Source organism: Terrapene carolina, unplaced genomic scaffold, assembly GCF_002925995.2.
Source record: "Terrapene carolina triunguis isolate 2854851 unplaced genomic scaffold, T_m_triunguis-2.0 Scaffold179, whole genome shotgun sequence".
Taxonomy (NCBI): domain Eukaryota; kingdom Metazoa; phylum Chordata; order Testudines; family Emydidae; genus Terrapene; species Terrapene triunguis.
Genome location: NW_020664530.1, coordinates 991,099 through 1,008,021, shown reverse-complemented (window position 1 = coordinate 1,008,021; position 16,923 = coordinate 991,099). Strand labels below are relative to the sequence as shown.

Below are 16,923 nucleotides of genomic sequence, written 5' to 3'. Positions count from 1 at the left end.
AGGACGGTTATTGTTTTCCACTAAGATTGCTATGGTGGAATGTATAACAATACAGCTGTACAGGTTGCATATTTGCTGCTTTGTTTTTGAACACCGGCCTTAATGTGGGGTATTCTTAAATCACAGCTTTCAACATAGGGAGAGTCATTGTGGGACTGGTGTCTCCAAAAGAATCTCAGGACTTTTGGATTTTGAGGGGAAGTACTTCTTACAAGAAACTGATCTAAAGTGGTCTTAGGAAGTGCTGGATGTCTATTTTAGTCATGCCCATTGACAGGATTTGTATACTTAGTGGGCTCTGCCTCAACACACCATCCATAAGTGTTGTAGAATAGTGGGTGAGGATTGTTAAAAGCACTGAAGTTAAATACTTTCAAGCCTCGGTTATCACAAGCTGTAGTATATCCCTGTGCATGGGGTAGATGGTTCCTAACACAATAGATGGCATGAGGACTAGCAGTGTGTTAGCATGAAAGTACTGAAGCTTAACTTAGAAAGATTAGAATGTATTAGTTATTAGAATACGGGATTGCTTCTTAAGTCAGTAGATGGAGGATTACATACTAGCCGCAATGGAGTACTGAATAGGAATGAAATGGAAGGGACCATAGATGTTTAAAAGCCAATGGACAATAGACTTTATAGCTCTTTGCCCTTCTGTAGTGTCTTCCAGCAGACAAGGTCACAATACTTCATGAAAATCTTCAGTTACACACCACTCTTGGAACAGGCACAGAGAGGTTAAGCTACTTGAAGGAAAGACTGTCTGTGGCAAAGCCAGAAAAAGGACCCAGATCCTCCTGTGCCTTAGCCATAAGCCTATACTCCCTTGATTTTGAGAACAAAATTAAACTTCAGGAAGCTTTCCCCCACAATTATGAAATATTGGCACAATTCCAACATACATGGTCTACTCAGATCTCTAGTGTAGAACATCCTGTTTTCTTAGTGTTATTTGTACAGTGTTACTTTAGAGCAAGTTTACAGTCTCTTGTTACTTGGCATTCCTTTGCTGACACCAGAAGGGGTAAACTGGTATTACACAAAATGCAGCACCTATTACTTAGGTCTGTTCTCCAGCGTTTTCAAATGTGCATTACTCAGATTAACTAATGTAGCATTAAGATAGAATTCAGTTTGGGTTACATATGGTAGAAAAAACTTAGAGAATACTCAGTTTCATGACTCCATGACCTATGGTGTCAGTGGCCATATTAGAACACAACTTGGTTTTTTACATCAATTAACATTGCACAAGTACTTAAAAAATGGAAGTTTATTTGTCTTTCAATGGCTCAAATAGCAAATAAAAAGAATTGGGTAAGGCATCAGCCTAAGACAAGTGACATTTCCTGTGTCCATTAGCTTCATTACACCTCAGTTCCCAGTACACAGTTCTCAAAGCAAAGTCAATGTTAGTGGTTAGACTCCCTGGTTAAATAGACTGAAAATGAGTACACAGTAAAGATGAAGACTGGCCTACTTGGCTATAGTTACATGAGTAACTTTAATTCTGCACATGGTAGTCTACTAAGTGTACATACAAAATTCCTTACGGATAAATATTTAACATAAGTGTAATTTGTAAAGAGCTGAATTTCTACAGTATCTATTTGTTAGCGTGTAAAGTAAACATTTGTTACTTAGTTTGCTTGAATGCATTTTGGACTGTCAGTTATAGGTTTTACACATGTATAAAAAGAGTAATAGTTTGTGGAATCAATCTACCCCTTCCTACTCAAGAGAGTCCAAAAGCCTCAGATCCTGGCTTATTTTTAGCAAGAAGATACTGAACACTAGCAGTGTGTTAGTATTCTTTTGTTTTCTGAAGCAGCTGAGGCAATACATTTTATTTGGATGCAGATAGTAAGTGTTTCTGTACTGCAAAGCATACTTGAAAACATTAAACGAAAAAGTTGCTACAATGCTCCCCATTATGAACACAAACTAGACTAAACAGTACAAAACCTGCAAGTAGCTTCCAAACAACCACATCATGTTCCCATAGCTTAGTATCACGAGGACAAAGGAAGAAGTTACTGATGACACACCAGAATTTCCCAAACACCCTAATGCAAAACATATTAGCTCTACTGAATGAACTCCACTCTGCCCAACTCAGGGAGTTAAAAATCCAAACACCTACAGATATTAACTACTTGCAAAACGATAGTTTCAAAGTGCCAGCATGTTAAGTGGTAAGTGCCCATTTCAGGCTTAACTGCCATACAACCTTGTAACCTCAACCGTACATGTAGATTCCAACCCCTTTAATTTTAAACTACCATATTGTTTACTAAATCACAGGTGACAATATGCTCTGGGCTATTCAAAATATCCAGAGTATGGCACACATTAAGATCAGACACTGCTAGCAGACAGCTAGTTAGCAAGACCGTTCACATAACTGCACTCCACACTAAAGGATATTCTCCCACATTGATGCATAGGGATGCATCAGTCTCGATGCATCAAGATGAAAATACAGCCTTAACTATGTAATCTGCTATTTCTAGGTTTTTAAATTAAGGCATATTCAAATGTTTCCATTTAATAATTTACACCACTTTAAATTAATCAGGTAATGCAGATCCACATAGGAATGACTCAATATAACTGTATGCAGATACACTGCCTGCATCATTTTCTCTTCTATAATTTGCATAACTCATAATGGCAAAACAGCTGTATACCAGTTTGTTTGGTGGTATGTTCACAATTGTAATTTGCAAGGCAGTAGAAGACAAGACAAAGTTGAAGATTTAGTGATACAAAATTTATGCTTTACAAGAAACCACAGAAAGTAATACTTCCTTCTGTTTACTGTTAAAGAAAGACTGCCTATGAAATACTACATTCAGAAGAACAGTGATGGTAGGCAATTATGAAATGGGTTGAACTTTGCTTCTCTTGAAGCCACATTAAATTTTTTTCAGTGAATTTAACTCGGTGCAGTTCCAATTCATGCTTTTAGTGATACATTACGATTTCCAAAATGTTAAATTTCAGTCATTTAAGCCTTTGATGGCATGCTTATAAGTTATGGTTATTAGCATGGTCAAGGAAGGAAAGGAGTTGGGCCTTTGATTATAAAATGCAACATCTTTCTCTGATCCTCTTAGCTAGGCTTTTCCTTTTCTTCTTCCCATTCTTCTCTTTGCTGTCTTCCATCTTTCTGGCTCTAATTTCTCTCATTAAATCAAAAAATACCTAAAAAGAAAAATAAAAGTTAATTTAGATAAGTGCATTGACATGTAAACTAGCATGTGTTCGTGTTATAACTTTACATAAATATGATCTACTTGAAATCATGTGTGAGGATCAGAGCCAGCTAAATACAGTATGTCTAGGATAAATTAGCCCTAAGCAAATCCTGCAAGAAGGATCCTACTCTTTCTAGTCTTCAAAGGAAATGCAGGGTTTTTTTGACAAGGGAGTGAGGCTAGCTGCCCCTTACCATTACTGAGCTGCACGTGCTCCTGAGATGCTTATATGAGCTCCATAAGAGCTGAACTTCCAGCCTGAAGCATAACTCTGCCATACCATGCCCCCATACATGAGGTTTCAAGTTTATTTCCATTTCATACTAATCAGACGGAAGAAAAAATCCTTTGCATTTCACATTATCATCTGTGTGGTATTCTAAAGACAAGCGGAAGTTAAACATCTAATTTGCAAAGTGTCATATTGGATACTTACAATAAAACATTTAGTGTCTATTTTCCAGGGGCCATCCACATTTTAGTCTAAAAATGCAATTAGAGTTCTGTTGAGGATTGGATATACCCATATTATGGAGGACCCAGTATGGTCCCCTGAGACTAGAGTTATTCATAAGAAACCACCAGTCTAGAAACAACTTAATTATCCAATGCAAACTGATAACTTATCAAGCCTCAAGTCAACAGTCTTTAAAAGAATTAAGCCTTAAGTTACAGCTCAAAAGCAAGTCTTTTGGAAGGCGAATGGAATAGCATGTTGGAGAAATTTGAGACCTCTACAAGTTCAGCTCAGAATGCAATTCTTCAAGGGCCCATTGTCAATTCAGACTTTGGTAAGACTCTGCTTCTCGAAGACTCTGAAATGAACAACGACACAAAGCACAAAGGGACACTGAAGCTGTCAGCTTCCAGGTGCTACTACAATGTTATTCTCACCTTTGCAAGTTGACTTCAATAGATGTATGAGAGCAACAAACTGCCCAATTCTATGCAGTTTTCCTTTTGGCAACAAGTTCTCTATTCTCAACTAGAGATCCGCCTTTGCTGGCAGTCCACAGAGCATTTTGACAGCCATATTGTAGGAGAGTAAGGTGGTCTCTTCTGAAGTGATGCACAGAGTGAGCTAGAAAACCATAGTTCTGTATATCCCACTACAGTACTCTTGTTCTATAGCTATGTTCTACATAGAATTACATTTAAGAAATTTGTATGTGATCCAGGTGATGATTAAAACTTAATGAGCAAGACTGTTACCTGTGTTACACTTAAGGTGTTTGAGGAAAGAATATCTAGGTTTCCTTGACAAAAAAAAAAATCAGTACAACTATATACACTATATGAAATTTTCATTAAGAGATAAAATGGCCTTTACTTGTAATTATGGCTTGAGTTACCCATGTATCTAAATCTGTGCTATGAGAGTTTGACATAATCCTCCACTTGCTTAAGTAAATGATACAGTATTTAGCTGCCTACTTAACCTACTTCTGCAAATGCACTTAAGAGTGAAGAGCCTTCCTGGCACGTTGTATAGCTTTGCCAGCACATCTCAATTCTGGACCGCAGCACTCAGACTTTGGAGGACTAGAATAGCTTGGTATCTGACACAAGGTTCTCCTTTGATTTGTCCACTGCAAGGGATTTTGCAATTTAAACTATCATTTTGTGGGCTAGTTGCCATTTCACCACTAGGTCTGAAAATCTTCACAAACTTGTAATGGCCATGGTTTAAGTGCTTATAGAGTTGGAGATAGTTCCCTTTATCGCAGATCATGTGTTGAATTTGAGAGCTGGAGTGTTAAAGTAAAATTAATTGTGTGTGTCATTAAAAAGATGCACCAGTAGATTGTGTCTGAATTGGCAATTTTGTTAGGCTACGATAGATTGATACCAGCTGCAATTCCATGCACCAGAAATTGGTATGTACTAGTTCTTGGTCTACCGAAGTCTGACCTGATTGTGTTTTGCTGCATGTAAATGAACTGCACTTAGCCACTGACCCAAAGACAAATTACCATTTGAAAAACTGTTGCAGAACCAGTTGCTCTAGTTAGGAGTTAAACAAAAACAAAACAAAAAAAAACAACCACAACTTGATGGTAGACAATTATTCCAAAACAGTCCACTTTCCCTGTTAAGCCATCAAGTTGCAACTGGTGACCTGACTTCTGACATCTTAGATATGATGATTTCCACTGGGGATTTTTCAAGAGCATGATCCGATTTGTATATAGGTCACTAGAAAGGAGAGGTTAGCACATTAATCTAAGCTACTTAATCCCCTTGTCTCAATATATTTGCTTTCCACAAGGCAAAATACTGTTAGCAACCCGATACTGTGGATTTCCAAAGAGTTACTGAAATTTAGAGTGCAAGACATTTTAATTCTGAACATGAAATTTAACTAAATCTTACTTTTGGAGACCAGATTCAAGCATTGTCCCCCATCTCTTTGCTTTTGCCTCAAAATAAATGATGACTACACAGGTCTTTTCTTGCCCATTTCTGAATAAGGCTGCTTCTCTGTATCCCTTGATCCTCTTGCTGCAGCTCAGTACATTCTATGCTGTGAAACATTCATTCTCTCTTGTCCATGCCCAGGTATTGTCTGAGGGAGGTCAGAATCCTTCCCCTATAAAGCCATTCAAAGTGTCAATGAACAGTCCAGCCAGTATTGTTCCCTTCCTAGAGACTACCAGTCTCCTGACCACATTCAAAAATATTTAGGAAAGTATTGAAAAACAAAAATGTCTAGGCCAAGATAGATAGGCTGTCTCAAGGGACTGGTAATGAGAATCAGACTGTCGCCTCCTGAACTACCCCTTCAAAATCTAGCCAAGTTTGTTAAACTGTCACCATCCAAAGGCTGAACTGGTGGTCTGTTCAGTTCCAAACTGAGAAAGTAAGGATCAAGAGTGCATAGAAACTCAGCTATCCACACTTGAGGATGCCCCTTTAGAACATGGTTGAAGCACACTGAAGGGGCAATGCAGGGAAGCTTATAGTTCCACTATCGTTGTTGTAGCTGTTCAGTGGTTAAAGGAGATGCAGTTCTCTACAGCAGTTGGTCCAGGATTATTCACAAAAGCTAAAAGTTTAGCTTTCATGAAACATGAAAGTAGATATGGAAAGCAGTATCTATGAAAGATTTACAGAACCTTGATTTTTAATATTTTGTACTTAAAGGTCATTACCTTGTCAACATTAGCTCGTGTTTTAGCAGAAGTTTCCACATAGTTAACGTTCCACTGATCAGCTCTGTTTTTTGCTTCCTCTACAGAAACTTGCCTTTTATCTTCCAAATCTGATTTGTTACCAACTAGCAGAAAGGGAACGTTCTCATCTTCTTTTACTCTTAAAATCTGCTCCCTGGAGGAGGAGGAAGAGGAAAGAAAGAATATTAAAATCTACAGAGGTATTATTCCCAGAAAAGTCCACAAAAGGGTAGCATTTTTATTTTTACCTTGTTACAGTGAATGCTCATTTACTCCTTTTAGAAAGTTTAGAGGGTGTGCAGTGTGCAACTGCATCATTGTTCACTCAAACTATGATCCACTATAATCTTCAGCAGTACACCTCTACCCCGATATAACGCGGCCCAATAGAACATGAATTCGGATATAACGCGGTAAAGCAGCGCTTCGGGGGGGCGGGGCTGCGCACTCCGACAGATCAAAGCAAGTTCAATAGAACGCAGTTTCACTTATAACACGGTAAGATTTTTTGGCTCCCGAGGACAGCGTTATATCGGGGTAGAGGTGTACTAACCAAGTAGCCAGTTATTCCCCATTTGGGTAGTTGGGCATTTGATTTTTCCTTCCCAAGTGTGGTACTTGGCACTTGTCCTTACTGAATTTCATCTTGTTGATTCCAGACCAAATCTTCAATTTGTCAAGGTGGTTTTGAATTCTAATCCTTTTCTCCGAAATGCTTGCAATCCCTCCCTGCTTGGTGTCATCCACAAGTTTTATAAGTGCTCTCCACTCCATTGGCCAAATCATTAATGAAAATATTTAATAGTATCTGACCCAGGACAAACCCCCACAGGACCTCACTAGATATGCCTTCCCAGTTCAACAGAGCCACTGAGAACTCTGAACAAAAAGATCTTTCAATCAGTTCTGTGCCCCACCTTCTAGTAATTTCGTCGTGTACTTGAGCTGTTTAAAGAGTTAACCTACAAGAAACTGAGACCATGCCAGCATCCTGCTCAAATCCTCTCTGAAAGCAGACAGTTCTAAACAATAAGTTTCCAGATTAAGACATACAAGCAGAGTTTTTTTTTTAAAGTGTGAAATTCAACTATGCCTCAAAGCAAAGACGTATTATGCATGTTAGTTAAAGGGAATATCCAATTTATCTAAGACATACCAGTTGCTACAACAGATTCCACTCAATTGAGTGAAGAACAAAAAGCAGAAGAGAACCTGCTAGCAACCACTTAAAAGCCCACATGTATAGCACAAGTGTATACAGCTTCTGCAAAAGGGAACCGAACTGGTAAGCAAACATTATGGGGAAACTGCCCTGTTGGAGCTCTGTGCCCTGACCAACCACAGTTTTACAGAAAAAAGCAATCAAGTTTCCAAACTTCCTGTCACAATGTCCTTCCTTGATGTTCTGCTCAATTGCATTCCCTCAGATTGATCAGGAATGCCCAGGAGCTCAGATATAGACAGCTCCCAAACATGGCATGATAGTATTCTTTTAGCATAAATATAAAATGTGAAACCTGCTCTAGAGATTTCGTTTAATAGACTATTCTTTGTGTTACAGAAGAGCTGAAAAGGATTAAGTTTTCTACCCTGCAACCCCTCCCCTCCATGCCCAAACTAAATATCAGAAATATCAGGGGCTGGTCTTTTCTGTTTCTGCTGGGTGTTGCAGCATGTATATTGCAAATTCACTTTAGCTGAAAGGGTAGTGTTTTTGAATCTTTAATAAACATTCTTTGTCTGAAGTTAGTGTAACATCTATTTAACATGACTAACACTGTTTTGATGACTACATTTCTTCCTCTATATAACTCAACATGTGTCATTTCACTAGTTCTAGTCAATTTTGCACAGCAGACAAGATCTGAAATTTTAAAGTAGTTTAAAACCATTCGTGCCTCCTTTATTCATCAAAAAGCAGCAAGAAGGGACACATCCATATCCCCTCCTCCATTCCAGGCCACCTTTATAAGTTTTCCTTAATATATTCTGATTTCCAATACTCATTTTGTTTTGACCCATGAAGACAGGTCTAGTAGGCACCTACTGTGTTACTGTTACCCTGTTCCTCATCTCTCTTGTTTTATACTCAGACTGGAAGCTGAGCCAGAGACCATTTATGATCTGTATAGTGCCTAGCACACTGGGCCCCTAGGCACTACCACAACACACATAGGCAACCTAGTTCTGCTGCTCCCTTGAGTGCTTCAGACACTTTTCACAACATTAAAATGCTTTAAAGAGGTTTTTGACCTTTGACTTGCCAGTTTAACTGAGCACCTATAAATTACTAGTGCCTATTTAATACTAAAATTATCATTTCACTATTACTACTAATGATGTAACCCATCACCCATACTTAGTGTTTCCTATTGTGCTGCATGCCTAAGAGCATTCTTAAATTAATGTTTCATATGGTACATAAGGCATATATTTGTATTGATTTTGCTTCTACAACACTTCTAAAATAAGTTACTTTCAACAAAATGAGTTGCCTTATCCAGATTTGTAGCTGGGTTCTGGAAAATTTAGGTATATTTAGTGTCAGATTAATGAAAAGAGGGGACTCTTATTCTAAATAGGGATGCAACAGGTTCTTGTTTCATTAGACCAAGCTGAAGTAGTTCTAGAGCAGAAGTTCCCAAACTGTGGTCTGCAGACCACCAGTGGTCCACAAGCTCTGTTCAGGTGGTCTGTGGATAGTTCCCTCTAAGGTGCGCGCATGGGTGGCCGCACATGAGAATGAAGGGCCACCCACCTAATTAATGGAGCTGCACAGCCATGGCTCCACTAATTAGGTGCCTGGACCCCGAAGAAGACACACATGTAAGGTGAGGTGGTGGCCTTAGATGGAATAGGGGGCAGGTGGGAGGGGACAGTGGGGTGAGAAGAGGGGATGGGGGGGGAATTTGGAAGGTGCAGGGCTGCGGCAGCCAGAGAAAGACAAACTTTTCCCAGCCCCAGCTCGAGGGCTGCCATGGTGGGGGAGAGAGGGCACATCCACCGCATTAGAAAGGTAAGACTACTGGTATTAAAATAGGAGGCGTGTGCTTTTTATTTGTAGAACAAAAAAAAAAAGATTAAGTTTTTTTGTATAATGCTTTTATCCAAAGTGCTTCACAATAGTTCGCTAACAGTACAAACAATATTTGGAAAGATCATTAATCCGCCGAGACCCTCAGCAATTTAATTGGTTTGCAAAAAAAAAAAGTGAGAACCACTGTTCGAGCATGTAGTAAGGAACTTGTTTCTGCAGCTACTGCTGAAGCCTAATGCTATTTGCATAAATTACAAGACTCAGTTTTTCTGTCTGCATGGTCTTTTTTTGGGGGGAGGGAGTGAATCCCTTCTGACAGAGGGACTTTATATTTGGAATATGTTGCTGCAACTGCCTTGAAGTTGTAATGTAATCTGCCATATTCTGAACTGAAGAAAGCTTCTTGCTCTTTAAAATTGCTTTAGCCTGGACATTCCTCATGCAGCTTATTCACCTCCTTTCAGACTGAATAGATGGTGATATGCACAACTGAAGAGGAAGGTATTTTCTTGACTTTAGGGCAAAATTTTAATATTTAGCATCTTAATTACTGTTTTAGCAATAGTATCATACCATCCATTAGTTTCATCCTCAACCCAAAGACTCCTAGTCAGATCATTTCCCCTCACTTGAAGAGGATGCTTCAAAAGATTGACTGCTTGTGCCTTATATTTCTTCTGCCCTATTACCAGTTTGTAACCTTGTGGGCTGTCTCCCCATGAGACTTACTTCAGTTTCCCCTGGTATTTTGACACTCTTCCAAGAGAAAACAAAATAGCTATGAAGAGCTATTTACGCCTTTTCATGGCCTGGCCTTGCTAGATTGCATTGGGGAAGTTTGTTTTGTTTATTTTGAGGAAGCTGGTTAAAATGGAATGTCTACTTAGTGGTTTTTGATGGCACTTTATTTCCAAAAACAGAAGGCAAATGTTTAACTCAACTGTTGATACCTTGCAGCGCCAAATGTTGGGGCCCACAGGATTAAACAAGATTGCATCAACAACTATATTTCAGTACCTTCTACTTATAACAACTCAAATGCTTTTATTATTAAGTAATCTCATTATCCTTAGAATACTGTTCATCCAACCACGGACATCAATAGAGACATCAATAACCACCCTCACAAGGTGGTTGTGAAGTGCTGTATAATGTTGCCAACAGTAACTATTGTTAGAGCCAATAGTACCAACTCTTAGTGTATGGAAAGCTTGCTAGCCAGAGCCCAGGAATTTGGAGAATAAATCCTGCCACATGCTGCTCTCCGGGATACTTAGTTTCTGTATGAAAACTGAGTATGTGACCTTTTGCACTACATATATTCTAGCACGTAGAGGCCAGTGATTGCACATCTGGCTGCTGTTTGCTCCTGTTGATACTTGACAGGTTAAACAGAGAAGAGAACCAAAAAAACGAACATGGTATTGAACTACAATGGGTAGAACAAGCAGAGAGTAAACTAACAGCCCTGGGACAAATGAAGTTTGGGATCCAAACTACACAGCTGGTGTGCAGCCTACAAGACAGTCTGGCGCTTACTGCTATCGGTAACTATGGTCAGGCCCATCAGTTTGGATGGTAGTGAGCCTGTTCACAAGTCAGTTCAAGTGACAAAAAGCCACTGAATTACATAGGTAGGCAGTCTTTTGAACCCTGCCAAGTACCTGCTCTGACAGTACTACTAAATCTTTGTTTCGTAGCATCTTAAAGACATTGTGCCAAAAATACCTGATCAGCAGAGGAAAAACCACACATGGCTGCTCTAAGTCTTGAGATGTCAGACAATACACAAGGGTGCAGTCTATACAAACTTTCATAGCTATGAAACAGCAAAAGACTATAATAAAAGTTATTGTACAAGAGGAATCTGACAGGTGATCAAGACCTTATTTTATGAATTCACTAAAATATATTTAAATGTGTAACTTCCCCATCAGTTTACCTGAAGTCTGCTGTAGCTGCAAAAGATTCCAGCTCTGTGATAGAGAAGACACACAGAAATCCCTCTCCACTTCGGAAATAGTTGTCTCTAATTGCAGCATAGTCCTCCTGGCCTGCTGTATCCAATATGTCTATTTGGACCTCTTCCCCATCCAGAACTACCTTTTTTCTGTAGCTGTCTGCTTTGGTAGGTTCATAGTCTTCCACAAACTGAAAACAAAAGAACAGTATAGGATAAAACCATATTAATATTCCTAAATAAATGTTGAAAATACACAAACATCTCCATCTGGATTTTTAATGTAAATACAAGATGAAATCAGTTTTTCTGGGTCAGTAACTACATAGCTCACTTATTCAGGCCATAAGAGTACTTCTATTATAGTCATACGAAGACCTGACAAAATTAAGTCAAGCCCATCTCATGCCAGCAAAATAAGATGCTCTTGTGAGCTGTATGGGCACCAGAGGTTCTCACTTCCTGCTATTACCCAAAAATAAAATTCACACAATTTAGGGCCTCTTGTCTCAGTTTCTATAGGATTTTAGAGCATCAGCAGCATACTTTCGTTGTTTTGGGTAATGTCAGAATGTCAAGCTGATTTTGAACAGAGTTAGAACATTGGTTTATTTCTTGCAAGTACTCTAAAGTCACTTAAGGGTATGTCTACACTGTACACTCCTTATGGTGGCATTTAGAATACACACACTACACTTCCCTTTAGCATGTATATAAAAAGCAATAGAGACCATGAGGCACTGCTTAGGCAATGAACACATGTCAGAATCCTTGGCTATGTACTCTACATGGCTTTCTATATGCTCAAGCAGCGCTGCCCCTGTCTACAGAGCTATCTTTAGCAGTGTAGTGTCCCCCTGCCTCCCAAGCCTTTCCCTAACACATGTAGCTACACACTGCACTGTGGATGCAGCTAGCTTTTCACTGTAGAGTATAGCTAGGCATACCCTACACACTGCCACCAATGGTGCGCACTATAGAAGTACCCCAAGACTACTTAGCCAATCAATGGTAGTATTTTGCATTGACAAGTGGTAAGGGAGAACAGGAATCCTATTTCTAATCTCTAAGAGGTTGAACAGCACCCCCAATAGGGTGCAGATCCCTTCTGAACCAAGTCTCCTTGATAAAGCTTGTCTAGAGCCCTGTGCGGATACAAAATATGCATCCACAGATTTGCAGGGTTCTAAGGATGTCATTAGAATACACAATAGTTGATTTACTGCCCTTTGAGATTATAAATCAAGTGAAAGTGTGAATTCAAAAAATCCCAGACAACATTTATATTCAACTTAATGGGTAATTCACATAATAAACCTTTCAATTCTTCAAGCTAGTTTATTTGGAACTCTTCAAGAACTAGTTTTAAATGATCATACCAATAAGCTTAATGCTACTCAGCCATTTCATCGTTTCTTTCTGAAAATTAAGTAGGATGCAAAACATTTTTATTGTAAAGTTGGATTCTTACCTCATCATACATGAACTGCAGTGTTAAAGCAGATTTTCCTACGCCACCACTTCCCACCATGATTACTTTGTGTAAAGCCAAAGAATTCTGACCTTTGGGCTTATTTGCAGCCATCTTTGGATTGCAGCTATTTGACAGAATTAAACAGAATCTAGAAGGGGAAATAAAGTACTTCCATTAGTTAATGCTTGTGTACTATTTAAACAGATTACCGGTCAGGTTTCAGGGACATATGTATTCAAGGAACTTGTTTCAGTTGTTACCCTTAGTTTTCTTTTAGTGAAGGTAAGGTATGTGCCACATGTCTATCTGGTTCCTACTATTTTCACTACAATGATGCTTAAGAGTTTTTTTTTTTTTTATAAAGGTAATCAGTAAATAGCAAGGAAAGCCCTCTCCCATGAAACAGCAGTGCAAACTAGCCAAAAGTTAGAGATTAAAATAGATCACCTGCTTGTAGAGTACAGCATGTTTTCTTGAATGCGATAAGAGTCATTTGTATGTTTGTCAAACTAGCAATACTTTTAAACAAGATTTCTCTTCTGACAAAAACATAAGTCAATATCACACAAGAAAAGCTGTACTATATCAAAGGAAGGAAGTGAGGTTTGTGGGAATTTACAAGATATACTCCTAGTAAACTAAGAGTGCAGTTAGTGTAGTCTTTGAATGGAAAATGAAAAACCCAGATCTGAATACAACTTAACCCCTTACCATCAAATGGCATAGTTGTGGCAAAAGGTGGAAGAGCTGAAAGTATATTTTGGTTTAGAACCAAATCAACTTGCAGACCTTATGATGCAAAATGCTATTACCGTGCATTCAAGTACTACATTTGCAATTCGTGCCTCGATTCCACATCTTGTTGCATGCATGTAGACGCCCTGCAACTCACTGACTTCAGTGGATTCTAGCCGTGCAGACAGTTGCAGGATTAGGGCCCAACTGTGTTCAGCAAGTAAACTCATATGTATTATAGGAAGCCAGCAAGGGGTCATTCAAACTCCAGTACATCTTTGTGCTCCTTTAGTTCAGTCCCTTCCTGAGGGTTTAGATGAGTACCATCCTGGCAGACTGGGACTGTTCCCTTTAGAGAGTAAGCCAGTGCACTCCTAAAACAAGAGGGAGTCTACTATATAGAAGTGAGGTATTCCCATCCTTCTAAATATTAGTGTTTTGATCCCTTCACTCTCCTTTGCTCCTTGGATTAAAATACCAAGTCTCAAACTCATCTTCAGACAGTGCATTAATGACTGCTACACTTTAGGGGAAGGGAGAGGATCTAGCACATTAGAACTTTACAAGGTCACACTAACTAGGAACCTAACATGAATCACAAAGTTTTGCTAACTAGCAAAAGTAAACAATTACAAAGAACTTACTCATGTGACAAAATAGTTTAGTATTTGACAATACTGCATAAAACATATTATGAAAGTGTATTGAACAAAGATAATGAATAACACTACAACTATGTTTTTCAGTGTGGAAATGCCATTTTGTTTGCAGATTAGTACATTTCAGTAGTTTAACTGCTAAGGTATAAAGTAATTTTCATAAATGCATATGAACTCTTCAGTTTGAGTCCATGTACTGAGAGGTTATTAAAAATGTAATATGCCATTGTCATATGGAAAATGTCAACTGAAGCGTCATTCCCAGGCTGTCTTAAAAAAAAATATCTGAGATCTTCTCTGGATCACATCAGTAACGCTATTCATTATGTTGTCAAAGAATTCTGAAAATGCAATTGAAAATTAAGTGGCTTAAATTGTTTCACCCATAAAGGTTATCTAAGTGAATGAAGTATGAGCAAGCTGCTGTACTAATTATAGACATGCAGCAAAGATATATAGCAAATATATTCAGCTAATCTACACAACTAAGGCATTAATTACCCTTCCCACTTGAAAGATTTACACAATCTAAAAAGACATAACACATTCACTATTTAAGACTTAGAAATTTTGTTGTAATATCCCTCAGCTAGAGAGTGACAATATTTCGGTTTACATAGTCAATTTTGGATGAAGACATGTATACATTTAAAGCCTGACAAAGTATAAAGACACTTGCACTGTAGTGTAGTTGTAGCTTATGACAGTATAATCTGTCACTCAGGGCTGTGAATAAACCACTCCCCTAAGCAACATAGTTACACCAACGTAAGTGTTAGTGTCCACTGCACCATGTCATCAGGAGAATTTCTCCAGTCAACATAGCTTCTGCCATTTGCAGAAGTGGGTTTTTATGCCAATGGGAGAGCTCTCTTCCATAGAGAGAGAGTCTTCACCAGACGGGGTGCAGCTGCGCTGCTGCAGTGCTGTATGGGTAGACATGATCTTAGAGCAAAGAAGACTGGACACTTCATGCTAATCTGTGTCTAAGAAGAAAAAAAAAATCTTTCCTACAGACACTGAGTAGTTCAGCTGAATTCAGGGGGGCTACTGACATGCTCATGTTTCTACAGGCCATAATTAATACCAATACCTAGGAATTTCTGATTGACTGTTAGACTACAGTGTCTTTGAAAGCATCTGCAAGACTTTAAAGAGACAGTCAACTAGGAAATTCACATTTGTCCAAAAGTTTTATCTACTAAAGCTACACTACTTTAAGAGTACTATACCTGGAAGGAAGAGAAATTGTTAGTTTCACATTACTTTGTGATAGTACTTTGTCTGTAATCATGGTTTCCTCTACAGTCTATTGTAGAAAGGCCATAAGAATTTTTCTGCTTGCATATAAATTTTAAAGTATTTGCAATTAAAAGGACAGTCAAGGTTTTAAATTAAATTTTTTAAATTAATGGAGATATTCTATCTCCTAGAACTGGAAGGGACCTTGAAAGGTCATCGAGTCCAGCCCCCTGCCTTCACTAGCAGGACCAAGTACTGATTTTGCCCCAGACCCCTAAGTGGCCCCCTCAAGGATTGAACTCACAACCCTGGGTTTAGCAGGCCAATGCTCAAACCACTGAGCTATCCCTCCCCCCAGTCATTTTCAAAAGCCTTGATAGTGTCCCTTTAAAGGAAAAAAAAAAGGGCAACAGCTTGAATCAAGTAAATAGGTACAAACTTAAATCAGATTGGCTAACCAATTAGCACTGTGCTTTTTGAGTCACTCCATCAGCCTAGTTATTGCAGCGCATTTCAAGTAAGTACTAGTGAATTGCATTCCTACAAATGGGTGAGATGTTCAAGATTAACTTAAACTCCATATAGCAAAACTTGTATCTAAGTCTTATTAGAGATAATTTAAATTGTCATACTATTACACTATATCAAATTTTGCTGTGGGAAGAGTTCCAAGGTCAGTATTCAGTTTTTGTATTAAGGCCTTAGTGATCCAGAAGACAGTGCAACTAACTAAACTGGCATGTGCTGAACACCATTCTGGAACAAACATTCCACGAGACAAAGCTGAAAAGCACCAATATTAGAAGAAACCTGAGAAACCACAGCAAATTATGGAGGTGCCTGGTAGTAGCTCCATACTTATGGCCACATTTGACAGAGGACTTCTGATGTTTCCTCTAGAAGTAGGTGGCCAACTGGTACGAAGTTTCAGTTTTTAATTCCATTTGAATTCATGTAGTTTGGTTTTTTTTATACATTTAATAGTATAAAAATCAGGGCTCTGGCTGAAGTGTTCTCTGGGCAGCCCTACTTTTCTTTCTACGTCAACAAAAAGTGTTATCTACATAAGTCATGGTAAAGAAGTCTGTCCCAACTAGCTCTGGTGCAGTGGGTAGTTTTTCAGTGTTGGATTCAGGTCACTTTTAGCTATTATCCACACTAACTGAAAGCTTATACACTGTGCACACAAGCCTGATTTTGTGTGCTCAGCCCTCAGTCATATCATTATAAGTTACACTTGATTTCATTCTACAACAGAGAAGCGTTCATGTGCAGCCCCTGATGGAAAATAGACCTCTGAGGGGGATAATGCAGTTGCTGACTGTGTCCACTTCCCCACCTACTCCATTAATAAAAACCCAGTAAGATTAAAAAAAAAAA

At 38.7% G+C, this 16,923-nt stretch overlaps 1 protein-coding gene across 1 annotated transcript in view; it reads right to left on the bottom strand.

The window, feature by feature from the left end:
- Positions 1 to 1,261: 1,261 nt before the first annotated feature.
- Positions 1,262 to 16,923, bottom strand: part of LOC113407003 (ras-related protein Ral-A) — a 44,733-nt gene continuing 29,071 nt past the window's right edge. Inside the window, exons 2-5 of the mRNA XM_026654041.2 lie at positions 12,905 to 13,055; positions 11,416 to 11,624; positions 6,416 to 6,590; positions 1,262 to 3,210 (exon numbers count right to left, since the gene is read on the bottom strand). Of these exons, the coding sequence (XP_026509826.1) occupies positions 3,088 to 3,210; positions 6,416 to 6,590; positions 11,416 to 11,624; positions 12,905 to 13,018 (621 nt within the window). The 5' untranslated portion in view covers positions 13,019 to 13,055 and the 3' untranslated portion in view covers positions 1,262 to 3,087. The remainder of the gene's footprint in view (positions 3,211 to 6,415; positions 6,591 to 11,415; positions 11,625 to 12,904; positions 13,056 to 16,923) is intronic.